The 27,041-nt window shown below is 41.2% G+C and overlaps 1 protein-coding gene across 1 annotated transcript; it reads left to right on the plus strand.

Moving 5' to 3' along the window:
• The first annotated feature begins 414 nt into the window (after positions 1–414).
• Positions 415–24,416, plus strand: CCDC80 (coiled-coil domain containing 80). Its single transcript, XM_042810191.1, has 8 exons — positions 415–1,091; positions 1,460–3,369; positions 8,159–8,315; positions 13,297–13,433; positions 14,022–14,170; positions 17,908–18,011; positions 19,433–19,513; positions 23,064–24,416. Exons 2-8 carry the CDS (start codon positions 1,468–1,470, stop codon positions 23,408–23,410), a joined length of 2,877 nt encoding a protein of 958 aa, XP_042666125.1. The 5' UTR covers positions 415–1,091; positions 1,460–1,467; the 3' UTR covers positions 23,411–24,416.
• Positions 24,417–27,041: the final 2,625 nt, after the last annotated feature.

Below are 27,041 nucleotides of genomic sequence, written 5' to 3' on the forward strand. Positions count from 1 at the left end.
TATGTTTACAGAGCAGACTATAGTGACACATCCAAGAGGATCTGAAAGTGAAATCGGCAGGAAAGTGAAGCAAAACAGGATTTTACTGGAGAACTCCCAGAAAACAAACGAACGGGGAGAAGGGGAGCAGAAGGCAGAAACAATAGGGTTACAAAGCAACTACTTTTAAAACAGCAGAGGGGTTTCTGACACAGATGGGGAAATACATTTCTCACGGGACTCTTTTTTATTCAGAGCGTGTCTTTGTAATGGGAAGAAAGAGAAAGATGTGACTGGGGAGCACAAGGGAGCTCGGAAGCGCAAAGGAAAGAGTTAAGGCTGGAGTCACCCTCTCTGAAGTGCGCTGTGATGCTGTGCAGTGTTTCAGCCCCCAGAGCCTTCCTCCTCCCTCCCTCCCTGTGTCAGAGTGGGGAGGAGGCGGGTTCTGCTGAGCTGTTAAATCCTGAGTGAAGTTTCCCCCATTTCCAGTGGCCACTGTTGTCTGAAGCTGGTTCTGAGCAGCGCTGGGGTTACCCTGACATTTCTGGGACCGTAAAGAGCCAAGAAGGGAAGGAGAAGAAAAGATTAAACTTACACAATTTGCTTTTGTCTAAGTGTGGAGAAAGGGGAAAGGGAAGCATCTGCTTTTTTTTCAACACCACATTCCTGTGTTTTTCTTCAGCCTGGAAAATATATTAATGCTTGTGCTTTCCTTTCTGGAAACAAAGGAGCTAAGCTGGACTGAGGAAGCAAGGAGTGGGAAGGAGGCTTGAGGAAGTTTGAAAGAGAGAGACTCAGAGCAGCTAGGAGTTTCCTTTTCTTAAATGAAATCCCTGCCTGTGTGGGTAACCGGTACAGAAAGAAGACAGACCTGCAGGTAAATGGAGAAGCAGAGATCCCAAAGGAAATTTCCACTCACCTCATCCCGCTTGTCAAGAACGTGAAGAAAAAAGAAAAGGTAAAAGATACACAAGTAGACAGACGGGCTCTGGGACCTGCTAGGCTGTGTAAGGATAAATCACCGAGCAGCAGCAAAGCTGTATGGCATTTGTCTCCTTTTAAAGGAAAAAGACGTGAAACCTCGTCTCTGGAAGGGGAACTTCCGTGAGAGTGTAAGTCTCAAGTCTAATTCTTGGCTTTCTGCTCTATGTACCAGACCTATTCTCTCTGTGTGTTTGCATGTGTGCATGTGAAAGTGTGAGAGACTGAGAGAGTGAGAAGGATGTGGATCATGATGTCCTTTTGGATAGACAGAGTTGTGTCACAGGTGGATGATGTCATTTTTTGATAAAATGATCCATTTTGTGCTTTTCCAAAAATAACTTTTAAACTCTACAAAACCACTGGGGTAATACTGAGGTGTAACCAGCACTCTTAAATTCCTAAAACTATCCAGTCTCTTTCTGTGGTTTTATTTAATCATTTGTGCAAATCATCATACTGTTAACACCTGACTTTTTCTCCTCCTTCCCACAAGCAGATTGCACAATGAACTGGAGGCCAGCTCTCAGCTTAGCCCTGCTGTGGACAGCATGGCTAGTTTGTGGCTCTGAGACGACAGGGAGGTTAGCAGAGAGAGGGAGCCATGGAGTTAGGAAAGTGCCTCAGTCTCACAGGGCTGCAAGCAGCCTCCTGAGAAGGTCTGGAGCATCCCTAAAGAATCTGAGCCCGAATCCCCAACACCCCGTCACCAAGAGAGATTCTTCAGTACCTCCAAAGGCACCTGCCAACCTCCTGAAAGAGGAATCACGTTCCCAGCCCAGGAGCATAGGCACCAGAACAAGGCGGGTACAGAGACTCACAGCTGCAGCCAAATATTCCAAGTCTGAGATGATCAAAGATGAAGGGATATCTACTGCCCCGCAGTCACGAGCAGTACGCTTCCCTTTGGGATCAAGCTCCCCCAATGTCTTGGCCAGCTTTGCTGGGAAAAATCGGGTGTGGGTCATTTCTGCCCCTCATGCCTCGGAGGGCTACTACCGGCTCATGATGAGCCTGCTGAAAAATGATGTTTACTGTGAACTGGCTGAGAGACACATCCAGCAGATTGTGTTGTTCCATGAAGAAGGGGAAGAAGGAGGAAAAGTCAGAAGGATAACCAATGAAGGAAAAATCCTGGAACAGCCACTGGATCCTGCTCTCATCCCTAAACTCATGAGCTTTCTGAAACTAGAAAAGGGGAAATTTGGCATGGTGCTGCTGAAGAAAACTCTACAGGTGGAGGAAAGGTACCCTTACCCTGTAAGGCTGGAGGCCATGTATGAGGTCATTGATCAGAACCCCATCAGAAAAATTGAGAAGATGAGACAGAAGGGTTTCATACAGACTTGCAAAGCAGCTGGGGTGGAGGGACAGGTGGTTGAAGATGACAATAACGGGGGGAGCACCCAATCTACCCCAGGTGGTGGGCATGTCCAAGTATCAGCCGGAGGGAGGAAGGAGGAACCAAGGAGGAACAACAACCAGCCAACAAGGACCAAAACAGTGAGAAAACCAATGACAACCACTGTGGCTACTCCTCTGCCTACAGTAAGGACCACTGCCCTCCCTACCACCACCGCAGCCACCCGGCCCACCTCCCGCACAGTGACAACAGCAAGCAGGCCTACAACAACAACTACACCCGTCCCCACCACACAGAGGACATGGACCACAAAGTCACATACCACCACAGAGTACTACAGGCTGCCAGCAGCTCCTGAGGCCACCACACCGCGAGTCATGGCCTCTGAGGATTTCTATTCTCCTGTGTGGAAGGCAAATCGCAGGGACCGGCAGCGAGGCCATCCAGAGAAACACCTGGCAGCCACACGGAAACCAAGCAAAGGTGGCCGCTATGAGAGCTTCACAGAAGTCCCAACCGCCCCCTCAGTGCATTACACGAAGGCAAGCGTGAGTAGGTTTAAAGATAATCGAACAGACAGGAAGGACTATAACCACAGGGACCTGAATGTCACGCCAGGGCAACACAAACCAACTAAGACTAAACCACCAAAAAAGAAGATGCAAGAGAAGATACTGAGTAATGAATACGAAGATAAATACGACCCAAGTAAGCCTGCTAGTCCCCATCTAGAGGAAGAGATTGCAGTAGGAAGTATTCCCCCAAAGAAAGGGAAAGAATCAAAGAAGCATGAGCGAATGGATAAACCTGAGAAGAAAAAGAAAAAGGACAGACCTGACAAGCTGCAGAAGAGTGAGAAACAGTCCAAGAAGGATAAAGCTGAGAAAAAGAGCAAGCAGGATAAAGACCGTAGCAAAAAAAACAAGAAGGGGAGCAGAACAGAAAATGAGGATTTCCCCAAGTCCAACAAGAAGCCTTTCTTACAGCCTCCCAGGAAATCGGTGGCCAACCTCCTAGACTATTTTGAAGGCAAAAGGCGGCTCATTGTGAGTAACTTGTTCATCTGAATTCTATTTCATAAATGAACTAATATCTCCATCCTAGTAGGAACATGGGGAACAGAAAGTTTATGGTGCTTTTGTATTACTCTATTTTGTTGATTTTGTTTAAGAGATCAGATCTCTAGATTTGGAGGATCATTGCCAACATGGAAGTTTTTGCAGCCTCATGTAGAAAATCTTACGTATGGTACAAAAATCCATCAGACAGGAATTAGGTTAAAACTTCTTCCCACTCACTTCCATGAGCCATCATACAGTCATCAGAATATTTTATTTTCAATAGATATACAGGTATCAGGATCCCTACAACTATATTCAATAAAATGAAGTTCATGTGGATTTCAGTCATTGCTTTAGGGTACTTGCCAATGTCACTACATTTTGATGCTAAGCATGTCCTGCCAGCTGGCAAACCTGTTTTGTATTGGTGCTGGTGTCCTAAAACTGGAAGCAAGCCAGGTGTTTTTGGCAGTATTATGCATGTCTGACTAACGATATGCACAAAGGCATATGACAAGTTTGCCCTGAGGTAGAACTGTTATATGTGCCATTATTTCTCGTGGGAATTTGGCGTTCAGATCTCCTAGATATCTTCAGGGATCCCATACAAACTTTGTTCCCTTTTATTCTCCTGCTGTTTTTATTAAACAATAACTGTATGGTTAGTTTTCAAGTCTTAGAAACTCAGCACAATCTGGAGTTACTTCTCTCAGGGTTTAATAGTGTTGTATGTTTTTCCAACGACTTATCTAAAAAAACACTTCACCTGCAACAGGAAACAGTTTTAGCTGTAGTACAGATGTTTTTCCTGGCAGATGGCACATATCCTGAAACGGCACACTTTGAAAAATAGTTCTTTAAAAATATTATTATGGGAGCTGGTTTCTTGCAATTATTCCACTGCAAGCTGGCCTCTTTGACAGTTATTGTTCAACAGTCAGTGTCACAACACAGTTTTCACTTTGATGCCCCATATTTCAGTTCAAATACCTAAGACGCCAAGCCAAGATTTCAACCACTGGAATGTAATTAATCATTCTGTTGATGATTCACAAACATAAGTAGAATCCAACTTTCTTATTCCCCTCCCTATTCTTCCAGCTTCAGGGCCTGTGCAGAGCTAGAAGAAGAACAATCCCTAGCATGTTGTGAGTGGAGAACAATCATATAATCATAGAATGGTTTGGGTTGGAAGGGACCTTTAAGATCATCTAGTTCCAAGTCCCTGCTATAGGCAGGGACTCCTCCTTCTAGACCAAAGCCCCATCCAGCCTGGCCTTGAATGCTTCCAGGGAAAGGGGCATTCACAGCCTCACTGGGCAACCTGTTTTCCAGTATCTCACCACCCTCACAGTACAGAATTTCTTCCTAATATCTAGTCTAAACCTACCTATTTCCAGTTTAAAACCATTTCCCCTCATCCTGTCGCATAAATATCCTTATAAAAACTCCGTCCCCAGCTTTCCTGTAGGCCCCCTTCAAGGAACTCGAAGACTACTATCCTCAGAGCCTTCTTTTCTCCAGGCTGAAGAGCCCCAGCTCTCTCAGCCTGTCCTCATAGGGAAGGTTCTCCAGCTCTCTAATCATCGTTGTGGCCCTCCTCTGGACCTGCTCCAACAGCTCCATGTCTTTCTTGTGTTGGGGGCTCCAGAACTGGACACAGTACTCCAGGTGGGGTCTCACGAGAACAGAGTAGAGAGGCAGAATCATCTCCCTACATCTGCTGGTCACACTTCTCTTAATGTAGCCCAGGATACAGTTGGACTTCTGGGCTGCAAGCACACTTTGTCAGCTCATATTGAATCTCTCATCAATTGACACTCCCAATTCTTTCTCCTCAGGGCTGCCCTTAAGCCATTCTCTGCCCAACCTGTATTTGTGCTTAAGATTGCCCCAACCCAGATGCAGGACCTTGCACTTGGCCTTATATTTGATCCATTTGCAATATATTTGAATAATATTCAAATATTATTCAATTATATTATTATTATTATTGAAAAATTTGAACTTAAGTTAATTTTGCAAATAATGCTTGTCAGTTACATGTTAACTACCAGTTAGGCAAACCAAAGAAGTTTGAGATCTTTGAAATTTGGTCATATATGTCAATGTTGTGGCTTCCAACAACATGTCTAGCATCAAGACAAATAAAAACAAATTTGTAAAACGTCAAAATCTGAGCTTATGGATGTCAAACTGTTAATTCATTACACCAGCACAGTCACAGCAACTTAAAGGCTGGTCTGAAATTTCAATCAGCTGATACCAGGCCACCTGTCAGCTGCATTTTCATTAAAAGAGCTGCACAATCTCAGGCTGTCAGGCCAGAACTCACTGAAGAGAAATGATTGTGCCATGTTCCATTATATTTCTCTAGTATCTAATACTACCTTCAGCCTGCTTGTCCTGAAGTTTCTTGAAGGACAAGTTTGAGGTAATCAATAATAAAAGCAATGGTAGAAGCCTGTTCTCTCTTTTCCATCCCCAGCACGTGGATAACAAAAAACTTTCCAAGCTTAGTTAATCCATACACATGCATTTTTGCACTCCTTCCTATCAAACTATTCAGTTCGCTTAGGGTAAGTCCTTCTAGCTGGACAAACTCTACCATTCATGAGTCTTCAAACTCCTCTAAAGAATTAGCCCACGCTGTTACAGAATTGGCCCTACCTGAGTAGAACACCATCACATTGCTGTGATACTGTCTTACAGCCACTTTAGTAGACTGTCTCCCAAAGATGTGTTTCAATCCTCTCCCAGTACAAGAGAATTTTAAGAGAGTCACAGGCTTTTAAGACTTATGCATCATTAAGGATTTCAGTTTGCAGGTTTCAGCATGCTTTTCAAACATATAGATTCTGAAGGCTAATCTGCGTTAAGTTCAATTAATGACAAACGTAGGATCCACCTGTGAACACTGAACAAGCATATGGGTATTGAGGTCTGCAGCCCCACCAGTCCATACTGAGGGTTTTGTTTCATTCTTACTAACGTTGAGAAGTCTTGGCTTACTGAGTTTGGGTTTTCTGTTTATTTCCTTATGGCGATGAAGTGCAAGCTGACAGTTTGTATAACCATTTATACACAGGTGCACATATATGAATACATACATGCACATACACACACATGCATGAAAATGCAGGTAGATGTGACGCATTTTCTGTTTGGCTTTAACAGTCCTAGAACAAAGCTTTGATGTGAAGATTGCTTTGCCTTTTAAATGCTCCCTGTTTCATTTTGCAAGATCCGAACAAGTACATCTAATTCAGACTTCAGTGTGTGCTCTTATTTACAGCCTCTAAAACTAAACGTACAATGCAAACCAATGGTCTGGTTTTGGTTCCAGTCCTCAAATCCTCTTGATGATCTTTTCTTAACTTGAAGTATTTCTGTGCAATTTAAAAACAATTCATTACATGTAAATCAAACACTTTTTGTGTTTAATTCTCATTCACCCAGGGCTATAGTCATGCCAGGGAGTCTTTCTATAAACTGGTCAGATTTTACAAGCTGATAAATGTCCCCTACGTTTCAGTACAGTTATTAAAATTAATAATGAGTGTATTGTAAACATTAGCCTTCAGGCTCTGTGAACATGAGGTATATAGAAGATAATTTTACCTGCTACAGACTGAAGCATAAGCTTGCAATTGACGGATTCTGGTATTTTAATATATTAAATGATAAAATTCAGATTCCAATTCCCTTTGTGTTTGGAGGAGTGGTTGCAGGTACTTCAGTGTGTTGCACTGACAGCATTTATACGATTATGTTGCTAGACTGGGGGCATTCCTCTCCAAACTTCTTCTGGAAACTGCTGCATAGAACTACTGCATGCTGACCAGACCATTGGTTGCACTTTCCTCTTAGTTTCAGAAGCCATGAGTGAGAACATATATTGAAGTCTGAATTAGACCTGTCATCAAACCTTGCAGAACAAAGCAGGGAACATTTAAGAGACAAACACCCTTCCTGGGACTTCAGAATCCTAGTCACTGATGAAGGAGCCAAGTTATGTGCTTTAAACTTTTTTAAGCTTTCAATTGTTAGGAGACTTTGAAATGAATGCAGTAATATAAACTGTGGATAATTTTATACTTTTGTTTTTATAACTGTTCTTCCCCCTGCTTTTCCTCCATAGCCATGCCTTCTAATCAAATAAAAGACCCATATCACAGCAAAGTGACTTAAAACAAATATATGATAAATCTGATTTTCAGGTGAGGTCACAGTGGCCTTATTGAGTTTTCAAGGTCTTCTTATACGACCATCAGTTATATAATTATTCAATGAGCTCTAGTTGTAATTGCACTGTCATAGTCGAAACAGCCACAGGAGCTCTGCTTGGAGCATAAGATGAGGATGGAGTAGCTGCCAGGCTGCCATGTTCCCAGTGCTCCTGCTGTGACTGGGTGGGAGGAATCCTAAATATGTTGCATCCCTGATGAGTGGGGGGAGATGTGGTAGGGCAAAGGATAATAAGAAGGTAGAGGGCTTCCTGTAAATTCCAGTGTCATTTCTCCTACCAGTACTGTGGAAAGGCATTGGAAGAGCTGGTGCTACCATGCTTCCTATGGCTTTCCTGGGACTGGCTGGAGAGGACTAGTCTTAAAGGTATGCTACAACCACAAGCAAAATAAAACTATAGAGGAGTCAATAGCTTTATGAGAAAGAAATCCAAGGTTGCAGACAGAGACTAGTTCTCCTTCAGTGAAATAGTAATCTGCTTCATTTCTTATATTAAACAAGCTCTTTTGTCTCTGCCACCAACCAGCTGATTACAACCCCCAAGGCGGACAACACCATGTATGTTCAGCAGCGAGACGAATATCTGGAGAGCTTCTGCAAGATGGCAACAAGGAAAATCTCAGTCATTACAATTTTTGGCACCATGAACAACAGCAGCATGAAAATTGACCACTTCCAGCTAGGTTCCTTTTTTTTATATAATTTCTTTCCATCTTGTGGGCACATAACAGACAGCAAAGGGAGAAATTTCCCCAGCTTGGGTCAAGACCTAAGCAAGACCATCTGCTGTGGGATAGTAAGATTTTCAAACCCATTCCTCCTCCCTCCATGCTGACTACTGTCATTCTGTATTTATGTAAAGGCCTCTAATATTTTCCATGCTTAGGCTTCCAGCGCTGTAACTTCAGCTTTGTTTGTGGGAATTCATAAAGACAGTAAAATAGTGTAACAGAGAAAAGGCCTGAAAATTTGATGAGGACATGGAAAATGGGGGAAATGAGGCTCAGTTCTACCAGTATCATGAATACTAACCTCACTATCAGGATGGTTGTCCTAATACAGCTCCACCATTGTTTCTTTTCTAAACCATGGGTGGCTAGATATTTGCTAGCATGTTTTAAACACGGTTTAAAGAAACTGTCTGATGTCATGAAGGAGAGGAGGTGGGGTACAGAAGAAGCTGAAGAGAATGTTTGAGATGATAATTCAAAACTTGGTGTAAGCTTACTCTGTTTTGAAGTTCAACATCATTAGCTTTCTGCCCTGCCATATAACATTTACTTACGCCTTTTCACTCCTCATGAGGCCATGGAAAAGGCTTAATTTTGCACAGGGACACACTCACTGAACCCAGGACTGTGAGAGAAGTGTGCCAGGTAGACTCCTTGAAGTGAGTTCTTTTCCTTCCAAGATCAGCTTTTCTAGGCTTAACAGATGATTTTGAGATGTTTAAAGTGAGTACTTTCTACCACAAGTAGAGGTCCAAGAACGTTTTCCTCTCTCTGCTAGTAAAGAGATATTCATTTAGGAGATTTCATCCATAGCTTCTAAGTATGGGCAACCCTATATATTTGTACTAGCATACCTGATATTAAAAGGTTTACCGTTTTAATTCTGATAGCCTCTCTTTGCCCAGAAAGCAAGATACTCATCAGTGTGTCTGTTTATTGCTGGCTGTTAAGAGGTTAATCTTTGGAGGCACTATAAATCAGACTGTGCAGGTCTTGTAAAGCACTTCTTTCAGCATTATCTAGTTCCACTTTCTTTAGAGTTCCCGTATCTGCAAGTGGCACTGGGCATCCAACTCTTATGTAGTGTTTAAACAACAGGTGTCAGTGCTCAGGTCCTGGGGAAACCCACCAAACCCAGCAAGAACCTTTCCTTCAATTATGGTGGAATTTGGACAGAGACATCAAGTCCAGGTCCAGCAAAGCACCTAAGCTTTAGTGTCTTTTAAAGAATGTAAGCAATCCTGTTGCTGTCTGCATCTACAGCTTCGCACCAGTTTAAGTGTTTTGATGAACCAAGGCAAATCAATAGTATATAAACTACTAGTTTTGCTTATAACTGACCACATTCAGAAATTCATATGGTTTGGTTTCCCAGACCTTAGAAGCAATGTATGATAGAATGGAAAGCTCAGGACTACATGATGCTCCCATTACCTGTCTCTTCCAGAGTATTTCAGATCTGGCATAAAACTGGTTGGAAAATGATGGAACTATGCCTGGCTTCCAGCCATGCCCCCCCTACTATCAGAGAGAGGGGAGCTAGCTGGGGGCCAGCAGACTTGTCTGTGAACAGCAGAGACTCACATATCCAGACTATCCATCCATGCACCTCTCTGGCAAATCTGGAGTGGTACAGAATTTTCCACATCAGACCAAGGTTACTCAAGGTCACTTTTTCTGTACCTACACCATCTGTCTGTCAGTGGACTGTTTAGGAATATATTTAGCTCCAGTCTCTCTAATAAACAGACATTCACTCTGACACAGACCATACTCTTTCAGCCTCTTCCAAACTTAACTTACACCCAAACTTCTTCCAAACCACAAATGTGTATAACAGCTTAATTCTCATAGGAGGAATTAACTTGTTGAAAAAAAGCAAGAGACTTAGAAGGGTATGAGCTAACCTTACATGAGAAGCTCACCTTACAAGTTTGCCCAGAACACCTAATCTCCTGAGCTTTTTCAAAATTTTAATAATACAAACACTTTTCTATTCTCCCTCCCCTTCTTCTCTACTCTTCTTGCTGGCATAGCCTCTTAATGACACAGTCTCTGTCAGCATCAGAGGCAGCAAAAACTCCTAACAAATGTTTTGTTCACAGTATTTTGCCAAAGTGAGAAGTCTTAGCAGCCAGCACAAAGGGATCTACTTAAATTGCTATATCTTCGGACTTGCTGTGCTAGTGAATTATAAGTGACAAAAACAGAAAGGCCCACAGAAAATACTTCATCTGGAATTTCAAACATATTTAGAAGTAGTTAATGAAAGAGCTCATTAACACTGTTTGGCCTAGACTGATTTATGATGAAACCAAAGACTGTTTCCCATTGGAATGACAGAAAATCAGAATCCTTTTCACCTCAAGTTAGCCATTTGGTCTCTTTCCCCCACATCCTGGGAACAGGGCTTCAGGGAACTAAACTGCAGTTCCAAGCTGTAACACAACCATCTTACAACCAAAGCCAGCACATAATCTACTAGGCTTCTATACTTTCACAGCTAAGTACTGACATTCTTTGTTTGACTGAATTATTTGTAAAGAGTAACTCAGCTTTCCAGCCTATCTGGCTGCTAAAGATGTACTGAGAAAAGATTTTACACTTTTTCAGTGACCTATACAGAAACATCAAAGAGAATTTTGCTGGTGGTAGCAGACAGTCTCAACTGTGTTGTTCTTCAGGCTGACCCAATATGCTTTATGACAGTGAAGGCTGGGGACAAGTGGTGAACTGGAAAAAGGCTATCGGATTAACTTATATTTTCCTCTCCAAAAACCACTTCTATGTTTGCATAAGTTTTCAAGGCAAGTCAGTCCTTCTGGCTTTTTTCCCCAGAAAACATTTTTCTGTATCACTTTTGTCATTTGTTTTACTTTACATTGTAAGCTCTGAAAGAAAACATCCAAACAGTGAAACTCTAGAGTGCTATCTTCATGTTGCTATCTGCAACCTTTGAAGCAAAACAGTGCTATGAGTCAGTTAGTGTAAGGTAATGTACCATTGAAGCTGTTTTCCACTAACCTCTCTTGCATTATTTTACCTCCGTACAGACCAATGAGAAAGTGCTGATCTTGCTTTAGGATAAAATTGCAGGCATAAGTATGAATTTTGGTTAATGTTTTAAGAGTCATGCTTGACATTAGTAAGATGTAAGTCTTGTTTAAGAAGCATTAAAGCATAACTGACCCATATAACAGAGAATTTATAACATTACCTACAGTCCTTCACAAAACTGTAAAGTACATATAACCATGCACAACCATTAAAAATGTTGTCTGTAGAATGATTAGTATAGCCAAATTATAGCACTTGATGGTGTTTGGTTTTTTTTCCCCCCAAGGTATGAAGTTTAGGTCAGGTTCTGATCCAAACATTTTCAACTATTTTCAAAATATACATTTGTTCTTGAATAAGTATTTTCTGTTGTTGCATGTTGAAATCAGTTCATCTCATGTCTGTTTGCTGATGAATAACAGTGAAGCAGGAGACAGTAAAGCTGAACCTCTGCACTGCAGCTCTTTACTGGCTGTGGCATCTCTGACTTCAGGCAGATCACTTAAGCCACGACTGAGATCGCTAAGTGATGATGAGAGTATTTATGACCTAGTGCTGTCTTAGGGCATAAACAAGTAGTATTTGAAGACAGCTCTTTGGCCCCCAGGTGCTTTATTTCACTGTGTGTGAGACTTCCCTGCTTTTTAATTCCCAGGCCCACAGCTGCATCTGGAGGCCTGCTCTAGCACTGTTGTAGTTGTATAGTGCTGTTCTGGATGCTGGGGATGAGCTGATGATATGCAGGCTTTCAGGACTTGGCCCTAACGCACTCTGGCTTAAGGAAATTAGGGATCCTCAGTACCTCTATGGGCTTGTCCTGAACACGTTTCAAATCTCTGTCACAAGTCACATGGATCTAACTTTGTAAATACATACCCAGAGTTTCTTTTGGTACTTGTCATCAAATGATGATAAATCATTTGAAAATGGTGAAAGAGGTGAAACTTTTAGGTTGAAACTTGAAGCATCAGACTAATCATTTTTCATGTTAAATATAAGAAAAGAGACATAAAGTTCTGAGGCGGGCATAAAGTTCTGAGTTAGTTAAAAATCTTTTTGGGTGTTTGGTTCTTTTCCATTTGAATAATTTGGACATTTAGTAATTCTGTAAGTTTCAAAATGAAATCACTGTCTGCTTTTTTTTTCTTCCTCTCTCTTTTCTGAAAGTTTTCTTAGGGTAGAGCCAGTGAGTATGCATAAAATCATTCTCAGAACACCTTTTTTTCCCCATCAGTGTGCTAGAATAGGAAACTAACACCAGCAAGCACATAGAAGAGTGCCACAGCATGGTATTTGTGCAGACCCAAAGAGCTAAAACTGCAGTATCCAAGATATGTTTAATGGTTTCTAGTTTCTTGTAGTCACTAAACATCCCATGTAATTTTTTAAGACTGAAAGATACTGCAGAGTCCTGGACAGCCTCAAGTTGTTCTAACTACATTTTACTTATTCAAATTCTCAACGCTTTCCAGCCTCTGCAGGAAACTGTAAGTTTCTATTTTCTATTGCAGGAGCAGCTGCATTTCAGGAGCTACTGAAATAATTAACACACACATGAATATATAAATATGTCTGAAAGAATCTCAAATCCCTCTCCAGAAAAGAGTAGGCAACCAAAATTTTTCAAAAGCAAGTAAAAATGCCTAATGTTGAAGTACATGAGACCTAGGGTAAACTCATTTTCCAAAAATACTGAGACAGAAAACTGGACAGTTAAAAGCCCTAGTGGCATAGCACTGTTTTTGAAGATCTTGCCATTGCAGTGGGAAGAGGTACTATGGAAGATGAACTTCCTCTTTTCTTGCAAGATGTAACTGAAGACAACTTGCTGTGCAATTCCATGACCGTTTTCATTTCTCCTCTGTTTTGTATTAAGATAACGAAAAGCCCATGAAAGTGATAGAGGATGAAGATCTTGTGGATCAGCAGCTCATCAGTGAGTTGAGGAAAGAGTATGGGATGACCTACAATGATTTCTTCATGGTGCTGACAGACACTGACATGAAGGTCAAGGTGAGAATTTTGACTCTTGGAAAGAAAAGGCATTGAAAAATATGAAAAAAATAAATAGATGAAATTATAATATAGGCTAGCATGTCAGGCACATAAGAGACTGTCATTGCTAGATGACAAGAAAAAGGACAGTAAGAGAATATGTTAGGAATTAGATCATTATCTTCATAATCTGCAGATGGGAGGATCTCAGGGATTGTGGCTTTCTGTGGGGATGGTGAGCTGACACTGCTGGGACAGGACAGCCTCTGGAAGGGATGTTTATGCAGTACCTGGTATTTTAAACACAGTATGACAACTCACCAAGATGTTAACTATTTTATATGACAACGCCCTACAAAAGCATATATTGACAATGTGTTGCCTGCAATGGCCTGGTCTTAACACATTGGACAAACAATCTGTCATTCCCAAGGAGCAGTCTGACTGCAAAAATAGGAATATTACCATAGTTCATCATCTGTTTTAGGCATTGCTACCTGTGTGCATAGGAGGATATTTGAATCTGTATACCCCACAGTGCTGCAATGCATGCAGAAAGAATGCTAATACGTGGACCAGTTTTCAACTGTTCTTTTTGCTTGACAGCAATACTATGAAGTACCCATAGCAATGAAGTCCGTGTTTGATTTGATCGATACCTTCCAGTCACGAATTAAAGACATGGAAAGACAGAAAAAAGAGGGCATTGTCTGCAAAGAAGATAAAAAGCAATCCCTCGAAAGCTTCTTATCCAGGTATTACCTTCTGCTCTTAACTGCTGCTTGTCCTAGTAATTACTGTCTTACTAGAAAAATAACTATCCAACTACTTCTACAACTTTTAATAGAGATTTCTCAGTGCTATCAGTGTTAAGCAAAGCAGAGATGTAGCCACAGCTGCATGCAGTCTTGCACAGAGAGCTAGAAGTCAGTGTGCATGTTGTTGCACATTTTTTGGACACTAACTTTCTGTATATCAGTCTCCCCCAACTTCCCCCCCCAAGATATGGAGATAATAACACTGATTTGCATTAAAAGAGCAAATAAGGATTAATTCACAGATGTTAGCTCATTGTTTTGAACGTATAAAGTACAATGTTGATGTTTCAACCGCCATTACAGTCTCATTAATCCCCTTCTAATCCTTTTCATGTAGTTCGATTCACTAATTCATTTGCTGTAATTTCCTTCTTATACTGCTTGAGATAACAGTTGGCCTTTGCCAGTATTAGTCATGTTAGTCATGCATTACAGATCTTGCAGATGTTTCTTGTAAAATGCCTGAGAGACCTTCTGTAGAAAGGCAGTTTTGTTTGTGCAGTCTCTATATACCTGCGAGACCTAAATACCTTGAAATAAACGTTTGGGTTGTGGGAAAATTCAGACCCAAAGAACAGCAGTGTACAGAAAAATTTACACAAAATTAGGGCTATCTCATCACTCTAGGCTTTAAGTGGTACTACTGTGTTCTCCGCACCTACTATCAGAATCTATCCAGGTACACCTTTAATGCCAGATGCCTATACAAATAAGTGGGACAGAATAATGTGTTATGACACGAGGGGGAATGCAGCAACAGGCAAATTGGTAGGTTGTTTATTCATGAACATTTCAAAATTTTATGGCCACTTCTACAGAAAGAGAACCTTTAACAAGACATACCCCACCCTCCTCACCACCTCCTGTTTAGGTCTCAGTGATTCATCCTCAAGACCACCAAGAAGAACCACAGTTTGGAAGCAGCTGTCCAACACAAGAAAGAGCTTGTATGCTGAGAAGTGGCAGTTCCCAAATACTTCTTTGCTTATGAACAGCCTTAGTAGTAAATACACGTTAGAGAAACAGGCAGGAAAAATACAGAATGGTGCATCTATAAACAGAACTACTGCTGCACAAAATTTGTCTGTTGTCTGTGGAATAGACATCAGGTTTAAGTGTTGGGTGGACTTCATTAGCCACGATAACTGGTCAGATTCCCAGCAAGATTACTTCCAGCTTTGTCCAAGATTAACTTTCCAGCTGAACAAGAGTCCTAGCGTTGCAGATTTGGGAGGTCAGTTGTACTTAGGTCTCTCTGAATGTAATGCCTATTTATTTCCATGGAAACTATAACAGATACGAAGAGCACAACAGCACTATCTGATAGAGCAAGTTAACACCTACAAAACACCATTTTTCAATATAGGCACCACCATCAGCTGTGCAATTTCACCAGTGATGAAAAAGAGCATACATGCAGTACTTGTACAAACCTGCACAGGTGGAGGTGACCCACTGTTGCTGCTGTCACTGCTGAAAAGTCCCTCGTCCCCCTCATCCCCCCCCCCCCACCTCACTGTGCACACATCCACACTCTGATCTTCATATTCAGCAAGTGTTGATGAATGACAGTGGGTGCCATTTTTTCTGCATGGAGGAATTCAGCAACACACCTTTTCTTCACCCACACTGCCATGTCAGATGCCAATTTGTCAGACTGGCCTTCTGCTGCCATCTGTCACACAGCAACAAAATTTAACAGAATATTGGTAGGAGGTTCAACCTCTACTTCCATACAACCAACATAATAAAACAGGAGACATTACTTTTAGAACAGCCCTTGTAAAATTGCAAATGTTGTTCTTTACACCTCTGTCTAGTGTGAAAGAAGACCAAGAGCCAGGACTTCCTTAAGTAATTCTTAAAAACCACACATATTGGCAAGAGATCCTTGAATTTCCTTGGATCCCTGTAACACTGAGACACTGGCTGTGCTGCTTTCTGGGCTCACAAATCAGAATGAGAAATAAAACCGGTTAAATGAGGAAGACAGGGTGCACAAAGGGAAAGGTCTGGCAGATTATTTGGGACAGGAATGCCAGTTTGTGTTTCCCACGTCAGGAAAATAGGCATAAATTTGTATATTAGTGTTTCTAAACCAGCAGCTGTAAAAATCTAAATAAATTAATGTATTGGTTAGATGTGACTTCAAACAAGCACACAGGTATAGGCCTTGCCTGGGATAGAAGAATTCACAACTCAAGTGACTGTTAATATTCCTCATCTCTATGCATCCAAAGCAGATACTCAAAAATTAGTAAGTAATCATTAGAGTATCTTAACGCAACTCAAAGGTAAGGTACTATACTCATTTATGCCGTAGACAAAATGTGATCCAATTTTTCCATTCTCTGTCCTTGTTTATAGGCAGCCAAGTGTTTTTGATATACAAAGTATCACAAAAAAAAATGTCTACTATTTTCAGAAAAACAAGAAATTCATCCTCTTTTCTTTACATCATTATATGATTAATGCATCTTCTTGTTCCCATTTGCATACTGCATGCACATCTCACATCTCCTAGCTGTTCCTCCTGGGCAAGATTAAAACTGAGGAACTTATTTTAAAAAACAAAACAAATCACTTATTAAAAAAAAAAAAAAAGCATCAGTCAGTCAACAAGATAAACAATTAGGCAGGAGCATCCTCTGCATTCTCAGTAACTTCTATGACTGAGCAAATCCCACAGTATTTTCTGCATTCTCAAGTGGAATAGTGTTGATCCACTGCATTAGCTTTTATTTTGAGATCTTCATGTGGCGCTGCAGAAAGGCAGACTATTATTGTAACAGAGTAACATCTGCATCCATTTAAAATATCATTTCCTGCTATAAAAATATCCCTGCAGCTCTGCAAATTCCTATAAATCTGACTTATTTAGGTTCAGTGTATAAGTACCTTTACTCAAAAAAGGGGTTGTTTGCAGAGTATTAAATAACTCTGTAGTTAGAATTCTTAAGGGTTTCAAGTGTCCCTATGGCATTCCCTTTCTCTGAGAGGACAATGAAAAGTGATCCTCAGTGCATAAGTTTGGTTTGATGAGACACCCCTGTTAAAGAGAATTCCAAAATCTATTCTGCTGCCCAATGGATGGCTTATGTAGCCACAGTCTCATACAGACATCTACATAAACAAGACTAGATTTAAGAGAATGTTAAAAGTATTTTGAGTGAGCGTGTGTGGTAAAGAAGAAAAAGAGATCAGTGATTATTTACATAGAAGCATGAGTTATGTCTGAAATGAAGATACACCCTAATTCTCAGACAGCCCTTGGACTGCAAAATAACAGAGCAGTTCCAGCAACAGCAAATGACATAGAAGCTAAAATGTCTAATGAGAAATTCTACAGGAATCTCTCTTGCACTTGAATATGCAGGTCTCAGCATTGTAATATCCAGCAAAGGTGGCCTTCAGCAAAGATCTTAAGCTTTTCAGTGTTTATTTGGCTAAACTGCAGCAAAGCTGCAAGAGTTTTTTTGTTTTGTTTTGGAGCTGTACAATTCCACATAGGCTTTATCCTCTTTCCGTGATGAATGAAACTGGGAAGAACTCCCAGCAGCCGTTTCTTAGAAGTTGTGAAAGTTATACGTATCTCAGCCTAAAGAACAAAAATCCTCAAAGTACTCCAGTCGTATGTCATGATGGTTCCCTGTTGCACTCCCTTTTGTTTTCAGGTTCCGATGGAGAAGGCGGCTAGTGGTAATCTCTGCTCCCAGTGATGAGGACTGGGCTTATTCCCAGCAGCTTGCTGCTCTCAGTGGACAAGCCTGTAATTTTGGTGAGTCAAAGGAAATTACATTCTTGCTCCCCAAAACCCACATCCTTCCTGGTGATGCGATGGATTCTTTTGCTCAAGTCTGAAACTAGACAATCTGAGGAGTCTCACAACTGAAGCTTGTAGCTACTCCAAATACAAATGGAAAATACCATGATAAGCAGGTAGTACAGCACCGTCAGCTAACAACACTAAATCAAGTGTTCCCTAGAATCTTTTGCTTTAGGCAGGAAAGGTTAGTGCTCTGAAGCTTCTCTTCCAGCTTATACTATTGATGACCTATCTTACTGCATGAATTAATTATGCAATGCCTTGGAAGAGTCAGATTCTTATACCCAGCTTAGAACTAGGGAGATGCATGGGTATCAGTTGCCTTTTTTTTTTTCTTCTTTTTATTTTTTTTCCCTCCCCTTTTCCTTCCTGCTCCATTTCCTAAACCTGTAAAAAAATGTTAATGGAAGCTACTTCAATCCAGCAACAACCTTCTCAGCTCCTTAACTAGGCACTTAAGATATTCACTAGAGAGACGGACTGTTCCACGAGGCAGTTGAGAGCAAGACTGTTTACAAAAGCCTAGAGAGTCTTGCACCTTAACTTAGGTTCCTAGCAATAACAGAGTGATGCAAGGCCTAAACTTTACTCCTGTAACAGAATGAAATAGGTCCCATTCAAAAGCCATTATTTCAGTACATTTCAACACTGTTACTGCTACACTGCCTTGTTTACTCATAATCACCCGGCTTTCACTTAGAGCTTTAGCAACATCTTATTTGGTAACTCCCAAAGAAAACTGTGAACCATTGTAAACTCCTTTCAGAAGAACAGAACACAGCCATTCCTTCTACCTCTTGCTAAGAATAGACTGAAGGAGCTCCTAAAGGGTTTGTCTTCAATGGTTTTTCTTAACCAAGTGATGTTTCCAAGCATCTTATCTCCACATTGTAAGAAGTTACAGAGATTTCGTGGATCACATAGACTCACGTTTCATAAACAGGTTCTGCAGCCGCCTAAGACTTTCTTCAGTGCTGAGGCAACAGTTCAAGCTTTTGCTCAGAGCAAGTGAAAGAAGTACATGCCTGTCCTAAGCCGTACAGTACAGCGATCGGCAGTTTAACTGTTTCTTATATCACCTCTAATTAAATTTCTGCTATATGAAATGAACAAAACAGTGCAGAGATATTCTTAATTTTGGATGTGGCCTCTGTGAGTTACTGGTATGTCAGTATGCTAGCTTATCCCCATGTTTGGGACAGGTGATGTGACTGGCAGAGACTACAGGGAAACTGGCTGTTCAGCTTCACAGAGGGCTGCTGAGACCAGCTGCTAATTAAGCTAGCATAGGTCTGGCTGAATTAACTGAAATATGTCCAAGAATGTGCATAAAGAACAGGTCTCACTCAAAATCTCCCTCATTTCTTCCACAGGTCTGCGCCATATAACTATCCTCAAGTTGTTAGGAGTTGGAGAAGATGTCGGTGGTGTCTTAGAGTTGTATCCAATTAATGGTAAGTGACTGTTTCTTGATCACCTCCAGGGATGTGACTGCACCATGCCCATGGGCAGCCCATTCCAGCACTTGAACACTGTTTTGGAGAAGAACTTCTTCGTAACATCCAACCTAAAATCTCCCCTGGTGCAACTTGAGGCCATTCCCTCCAGTCCTGTTGCTAATTATGCAGGAAAAGAGGCCAACCTCCACCTTGCCATAACCTCCTTTCAAAGTAATTGTAGAGAGTGATGTTGTCAGCCCTGAGCCCCCTCTTCTACACACAAAACAATTCCAGTTCCCTCAGCCACTCCCCATAAGACCTGTGCTCCAGACTCCTCACCAGCTCCGCTGACCTTCTCTGGACACGCTCCAGGGCATCAACATCTTTCCGGTAGCAAGAGGACCAAAACTGAACACAGTACTTGAGGTGCAGCCTCACCAGAGCTGAGTACAGGGGACAATAACTTCCCTGCTCCTGCTGACTGCATTCTTTCTGATACAAGCCAGGATGCCATCGGCCTTTCTGGCCACCTGGGCACACTTTGGTTCATGTTAACCAGTCTAGCATCAACCAACCTCCCTAGGTCCATTTCTTGCACACAATCTTCCAGTATTTCTGCCCCAAACCTGTAGCACTGCCTGGGGTTGTTGTGGCCAGCGTGCAAGATTTGGCACTTGAACTTCATCCCATTGGCCTCAGCCCAGCTTTCCAGCATGTCCAGATTGCTCTGTAGGGCTTTCCTACCCCCAGGCAAATAGACACTTCCTGCCAGCTTGGTGTTACCTGCAAATTTACTGAGGGTGCACTTGTGCCCTCATTCACATCATCAATAAAGATACTAAACAACATAGACCCAATACTGACTGCAAGGGAACACCACTCATGATCGGTCACCAGCTGATTTAACTCCATTCACCAACACTTTCTGGGCCCAGCCCTCCAGCCAGTTCTTTACCCAGTAAAGACTGTATCTGTACAAACAATGGGCTACCAGTTTCTCAGGAGAATAATGTGGGAGACAGCATCGAAGACTTTGCTGAAGTCCAGGTAGGCAGCATCGAATTCATTGAAGACTCTGTTGAAGTCTAGCAGCAGGGCAACCACCTCTGGTATACTCTCTTACAAGCTGCATCAGGAAGTTACCTTCCATTCACTCTAGAAACTTCCCAGACTGCTTCTTCTGTGCTGCATTCTATTTCCAAGATACATCAAGAAAGTTGAAGTCCCCTATGAGAACAAGGGCTGATGATCATGCTACTTCTGCCTGCTGCTTGTAGAATGCCTCATCTGTCTCTTCACCGTGATTAGGTGGTTTATAAGAGTCCCAGCAGGATGCCTGCCTTGTTGGCCCTCCCTCTGATCCTTACCTCTAGAGATTCAATCTTATCATTCCCAGCCCCAAGCTCAATAACATCAAAACATTCTCTAATATAGAGAGCCATGCAACCACCTCTCTTTCTTCAACTGTCCCTTCCAAAGAGCTTACAGCCATCTACTGCAGCAGCACTCCCAGTCATGGAAGCAATCCCACCATGTTTCCATAATGGAAATTAAGTCATATTTGTCTGCCACACAATGCCTTCCAGCTCCTCCTGTTTGTTGCCCATGCTGCATGCATCGCTGTAGATGCACTTCAGCTGGGCCTGTTGCCTCATTCCCAATCCCATCATCATTCCCTTAGGCTCATCTCTAGCAAGCTTGGTTTTTAACCCCCTCTTCCCCCTTCACATCTAGTTTAAAGCCCTCTCAACAGGCCCTACCAGCTCCTTGGCTAGCATCCATATCCTGCTTTAAGACAGATGAGACCCACCAGCAGACATCAGGCCAGGAACAGAGTAAACTGCCCCACGGTCAAAAAAAACCCCAAATTCTTGTGATTGCACCAGCTTCAGCCATGTATTTATGAGATGGGTTTTCTTGCTTCTCTCAGAATGCATCCCTGCCACTGATAGAGGAACATACAACCTGTACACCTGCTCTGCCTATTAACTGCCTCAGTCCCCTGAAATTCTTTTTGATAATCCTCAGGCTTCTCTCAGCAACTTCATCGCTGCTGGCCTGAACTATCAATAAAGGATAACAATCAAAGGAGCAAATCAGATATTGTTATACATGCTATGTAGTTCTCAACAGATACCTTTAATGTGCTTGTCAAATCACCCTTTGATTTCATGTCAACTTTTAGCATCCATACTTCCCTCTGAGAAACTCCATAAATCTGCAAACCAACTCTTACTTGTCCTAAACATGATTCCTATAGGGCTATTAGATATCCCTTACCTTTTCTGTGGGTAAAAGTTAATTAATCCCTGCAGTAACATACACAATCCTGTAGATCTCCCCCAACCCACTGACAAACCTATGACCATCCTCATTGCCTTGGATTTTTTTCCAGTTTCAAGGTGAGAGAATCAGACGTGTATGTGGTATTCAAGAGGGACACAAAAGGTTTACATAGTGGCATAATGATATTGTTTTCTTCCTGTATTATTTTCTTCATAGCTTCTAACATCTGTTTTGGCTTTTTGACCACTAGTGAGCAGAGAACAAGCCTTTCAAATAACTCCCTTTCATAAACATAAGCTCTAACCTAGAATAGCACCTGTCCCACCATAGACAGCTGTGAACTTTACTGGTTACAGAATCACAGAATTGCAGGGGTTGGAAAGGACTTCAGAATATCAGAGTCCAACCTCCCTGGCAAAGCAGGTACCCTACAATAGGTCACACAAGCTACCTTCCTGTACTCTAGGAACCGATGATATATTATTCCTACCCTGTTTCTGCCTTCCAATCATATTATCAAAGTTTATTTTGAAGCCTTCTAGTAATCTTCATCAACTGTATCAGCCTGACCACTCTCAGCTACCCACTCACAGATCTCCTTTGGAGAATCTCACAAAGTGGGTAAGCAGGATGCCACTTCGTGGAAGTCCTGTTACTACATCAACTCTGCATATAGGTGTCCACTGACCCTAGTTGTCTTATACTTTCTGCCCACTTAGTACAGCCTTCATATTTATAAGCCAAATTCAGCAGATCAGCATGAGAGCCTATTTTTTAAAGTCATTGTGACATCTGCCATTTCTCATATTTCATACAGCATTCCAGTTCAAAAGTGAGGTTCTACACTGCCATTAATGACCCAGCATATTCATCCTGCAATGCTGCACACTATCACATTTCTAGTGTAGTGATTTCTTTCACTGTGACTATTTTTGTGTGCCTTCTGCAGACATTAACCGTTACTCAAGCTGCAAAAGAAGCAAAAGACACACATGCATGCCAGGTGAGGAAAAGGTGTGCCAGACCACAGTAGCTTCAGCTTAGAGGATAAAGACAAATTTACTAACCTTAACAAAACCATTAAAAATGCATCTTTGGTTCACAGTACAGCAGCCTTTCATTTCAGAACCAGGAAATACTACACTGCAAATGACAAGAATATTACGTTATCAAACACTAGGCTGTATCTTTTCTCACACTGCAAACTCACTGAGTTACTGACACTCATCACTGTTGCTTAAACAAAATGCCAATGCTGTTTTGTGTGATCACTTTCTAGGAAGCGCTACTGTGGACCGAGAAGATATCCCAGCTAACTTGGTGAAAGACATTCGAAATTATTTCCAAATTAGCCCAGAGTATTTCTCCATGCTTCTAGTTGGGAAAGATGGAAACGTCAAATCCTGGTACCCTTCTCCAATGTGGTCTATGGCAATTGTGTATGATCTGATTGATTCCATGCAGCTTCGGCGACAGGAAATGACAATTCAGCAATCGCTCGGCATGCAGTGCCCAGAAGATGAGTATGGTGGGTATGGTTACCATAGCTATCACCAGGGATACCAGGAAGGTTACCAAGATGACTACCGTCACCATGGAAGTTACCACCATGGATATCCATACTGAAAAGAGCAAGTTAGTCTCTGACTGCCCTGTGCCTGTCTTCTAATAGCTATCCAAGCAATATGTGGCCTGTTGCAGAGTTTTTCCAGGCCATCTAGATATCCACGCCTCCTTCTTGCACTGTTCAATCAAGGGACTTTGGTTATTTGCCTTCTCAAAAATGCAGAAGCCTTTTTACGGTGAAACAATTCAAAACCATAGTATTGAAGCTTTAAACAATAAAGACTCCTTTATATTTTTAATCCTAAAAACAAAAGGCATCAGCAGTTGCTGTTTCTTTGTACTAAAACTAAACAAAAAGTCCCCACAGCCTCAGTCCATGGACGCTACTGTAGGGCAGGACATGAATGGTCTGACAAATATTGCAATGCTCTTTTTAGTATTTTTTCTAAGAAAAAAAACCCTGTATTTATTGGAAAGTGAGAATTTTGCATTGCGCTGATGAAGATAAGCGAAGAACTTCAAAACTTTCCCAAAAAAGGAAACATTATGAAAGACACCTTTGACAAGTTCTTCAATAATAATTAAAAAAATCCTTTTGAAGTAATTTGTCTAAAAAACACAGCATCCCTTGTACAGTGCATCAGCATTGTAATTTGCTGACTTTGCCAATGAAAGTAAGAATTTTTGGTTCTGGCAGTACTTGTTCCAACACTGAACAGTGTAAAGTTCTCTTAACAGCAAAGCTGGCTGCACGTGGCCATCTAGTCTTTTAATTGGGTCCCTTTTCTTTTAGGTCTTACACACCTGGCAGTTAATTCTGAGTTAATGAGAGCTAAGTGAAAACACCAGCCATATAGTCTTGTCTGAAATAAACTAAAAGCATTATTTCTAATCAGAAAAAAAAAAAAAAAAAGGAAAACATTGTCATTCACATATTTTAAATAAGTTGTACTAGCTCTCTATTGTAATGTTATGTAAACTATTGCTCTAAACTCCAGATTTCCTTCTACCTCTTCTCATATCCTACCCCCTGAAAAAAGAAAAAAAGGATGAAATGTTTATAGAATTGTTTGAGTATAATTTGATTTGCTACTAAACCAGCTGTATTTCTGCCACATTTTCTGAAATGTTTTTCTTCTCCCTTCTCACTGTTGTCTTCGCACATTGGATCCATTGCACAACCTTATTCTGTTGAAGTCAGTTGCAGAAACTCCTTGCAAAGCTGTGTTTTCAGTATCGTTTGGGTTAGATTCCCAAATGCTAAAGACTCAGCAGCAAGATTCAGGAATATGTTGAAGTGAAGGCATCATGCAAATCTTCACATTGGCACAGTAGTCTTGTCTACTGTTTCAGGCACACCTATTAGTCACCTTTTCTTTTTATAATCTGTTACATGGAAGCATATTCCAGATATGCATTCATGCCCTTCATGCATATGTGTAACAGGGCACTCATTAGGTTTTGTCATCACAGCAGTAGCACTGGAGTAGGTAGAAAGTACAACTCAAAACTGGACAGAGCATGCTCTACCATGTGAGATTTTGTATTTTCTATTTTTTTTTTGCTTTCTTTTTCCCCCCAGATGTGGATTGTTTTGTTTAGTTTTTCTGATGGAGTGAGGGTTTTTGTTGTTTTTTTGTGGTTGTTGTTGGGTTGGTTTTTTTTTGTGGGGGGAGGAGGGGAGGTCATATCTTGCTTGGGGGAGAAGGTCATATCTTGCTTACCCTTCTGAAAGGCAGACAGATGTCAAGAGGTCACAGGGCCTGGCCAGTTGTTCCTCTGCATTAGACCTAGTCACCTTCCAGGGCTGGCTGCCCTCTGCCAAAAGGTCTAGCCAACACAGGATATTGCTTCTATCTTAAAACTCTCAGGTTTGCGTCTGGAGCTAAGTGGGCAAAGATAGACTTCTGAGAGATCCAATATGAGAGGACTGATGCCTGCACAGTACTTCTCTTTACCTACAGAACTTCTGCAGCTGAAAGCAGAGGACAGAGAAAACAAAACAAAAAGCCCAAAGAGGACAGATTAAAAAAAAAAAAAAAAAAAAAGTTATAGAACTGAAAGTTTTCTAAGAAAAAAGATTGAGTCCCACAGCTTAGTCTTAGAGAACAAGTACAAGTACTGCACCAACGCGTTAAGGTCAGTTACCTAACCATCTTTGCCTAAAGCAAAAGCAGAGGAAAGTGTACCTAACAGCCACCGCCTGTTGACAAAAGAAGAAGCATCTCTGGAGTGTCTTCTTTCAATTTTTCATTTCAACTTTCCTATAACCTTATTTTTCATGCAAATGAAAAATAAAAGCTGTTTTAATTGACAGTACAAAACATGGAACCTAGACATCCTGTGCCAAGCAGTAGGAAGAGACAGTAAACTTACAAAAGACAGGGCTATGCCTAATCCAAGTTGTGCAAATATCAAACCCAGTCTTGGCTGTGGAAGTTGCATTTAAAAAAAGCAACTCCAAACAAGTTATGTACTGATAAGGGAGGCTGGGATGTGCTCTTAACCAAAACTGCACATTTTAACATTATAAAATTTGAGACACTCAGTATGATTGTACCTTCTGGTGCCAATTCTGCCTTCATTACAAAATGGCTTAAAATTACTAACAACTTTTAGCAACGATTTAAAACCCTGATTTTGCAACCTACCTCTCCCTGTGGAAAACTAAAAGCGAAGTGGGAGGAACACTAATCCTTTTAACAAAAATTACCTCAAAGACTCCAAAAGTATCAGAGAGACAGACAACTCCAGACCAACACTTAATCGTGCCAAACACAGATCAAAAATACTGCATCTGTCCCTGCAGCACCACTGTGAGGACAGGTTTATTGAGATTAAAGCCCTGTTTTTACAGTTCTGAGGAGGAAGTTTTGACACAATGAAGGAAAATTTCAAAACTTTTTTCTCATCCATATTTCTGGGATTTGATTCAGCTTGAGCTGTCCTTTAAGCACAATGGCTCAGCTTCTACTTTCACAAAGTAGCTGAAATTAACCAATAAAAACTACTTTAACAAACTTGTTATAAACAAGAGAAACATGAAGAGATCTCTCTTCCTTAGAGGTTTTATGAACTAATTCCTCCCATCCAAGGGAGGAACATAACATTCTAAGCAGTGATAAAGTTCAAACATTTGTGAATCTGGGCTCTGACTCACAACTTTGAAAGAGCTCTCAGTCCAACACCTTCATTAAAGACTACGTGTCAAATTAATGCTGATCTCCAAAAAACTCCTAATAAAATTCCCTATTGCCTTTTGAGGAGTAAAATAGTAAGCTAGAGAAGAAAAAAAAAAAAGTAAGCTTTCTGACACAGAGTAGGTGAAGGACACCACAGTGGAAGTACTTAACCACTCTTACTGCTGTAGGGATCACATGATCTATTTGCAATGTATAGCTCCACAGAACAGCCTCACTTGCTAACCAGAGTTGTTTTTTTCAGCTAACATTTGCTTATAGTCACTTTCTCTAACAAATGTCATATACACACTACATTTGACTATCACCATGGGCAGTATGACTGCACAGAAATGCATGGCCATATTTCCGAATTACTTATACACTTTTTATTGCTAAGTTTATATTAAGTCCTTACCCATTTTTAGACAGTTAATGTTCCTGTTACTGCTGAGAGGATTCAAAGTTCTCTTCCATTATTAAAAGAAACCTGCCTGGCCAATCCAACAGCC

Source organism: Centrocercus urophasianus, unplaced genomic scaffold (genome assembly GCF_019232065.1).
Source record: "Centrocercus urophasianus isolate 14NV4802_14NV808 unplaced genomic scaffold, USGS_Curo_1.0 seq_12, whole genome shotgun sequence".
Lineage (NCBI taxonomy): Eukaryota > Metazoa > Chordata > Aves > Galliformes > Phasianidae > Centrocercus > Centrocercus urophasianus.

Coding starts and splice junctions, on each gene's coding strand:
- CCDC80 (XM_042810191.1), top strand. CDS start 1,468: ATGAACTGGAGGCCAGCTCTCAGCTTAGCCCTGCTGTGGACAGCATGG. Junction 3,370..8,158: donor AAGGCAAAAGGCGGCTCATT/GTGAGTAACTTG, acceptor GCCACCAACCAG/CTGATTACAACCCCCAAGGC. Junction 14,171..17,907: donor CTCGAAAGCTTCTTATCCAG/GTATTACCTTCT, acceptor TTTTGTTTTCAG/GTTCCGATGGAGAAGGCGGC.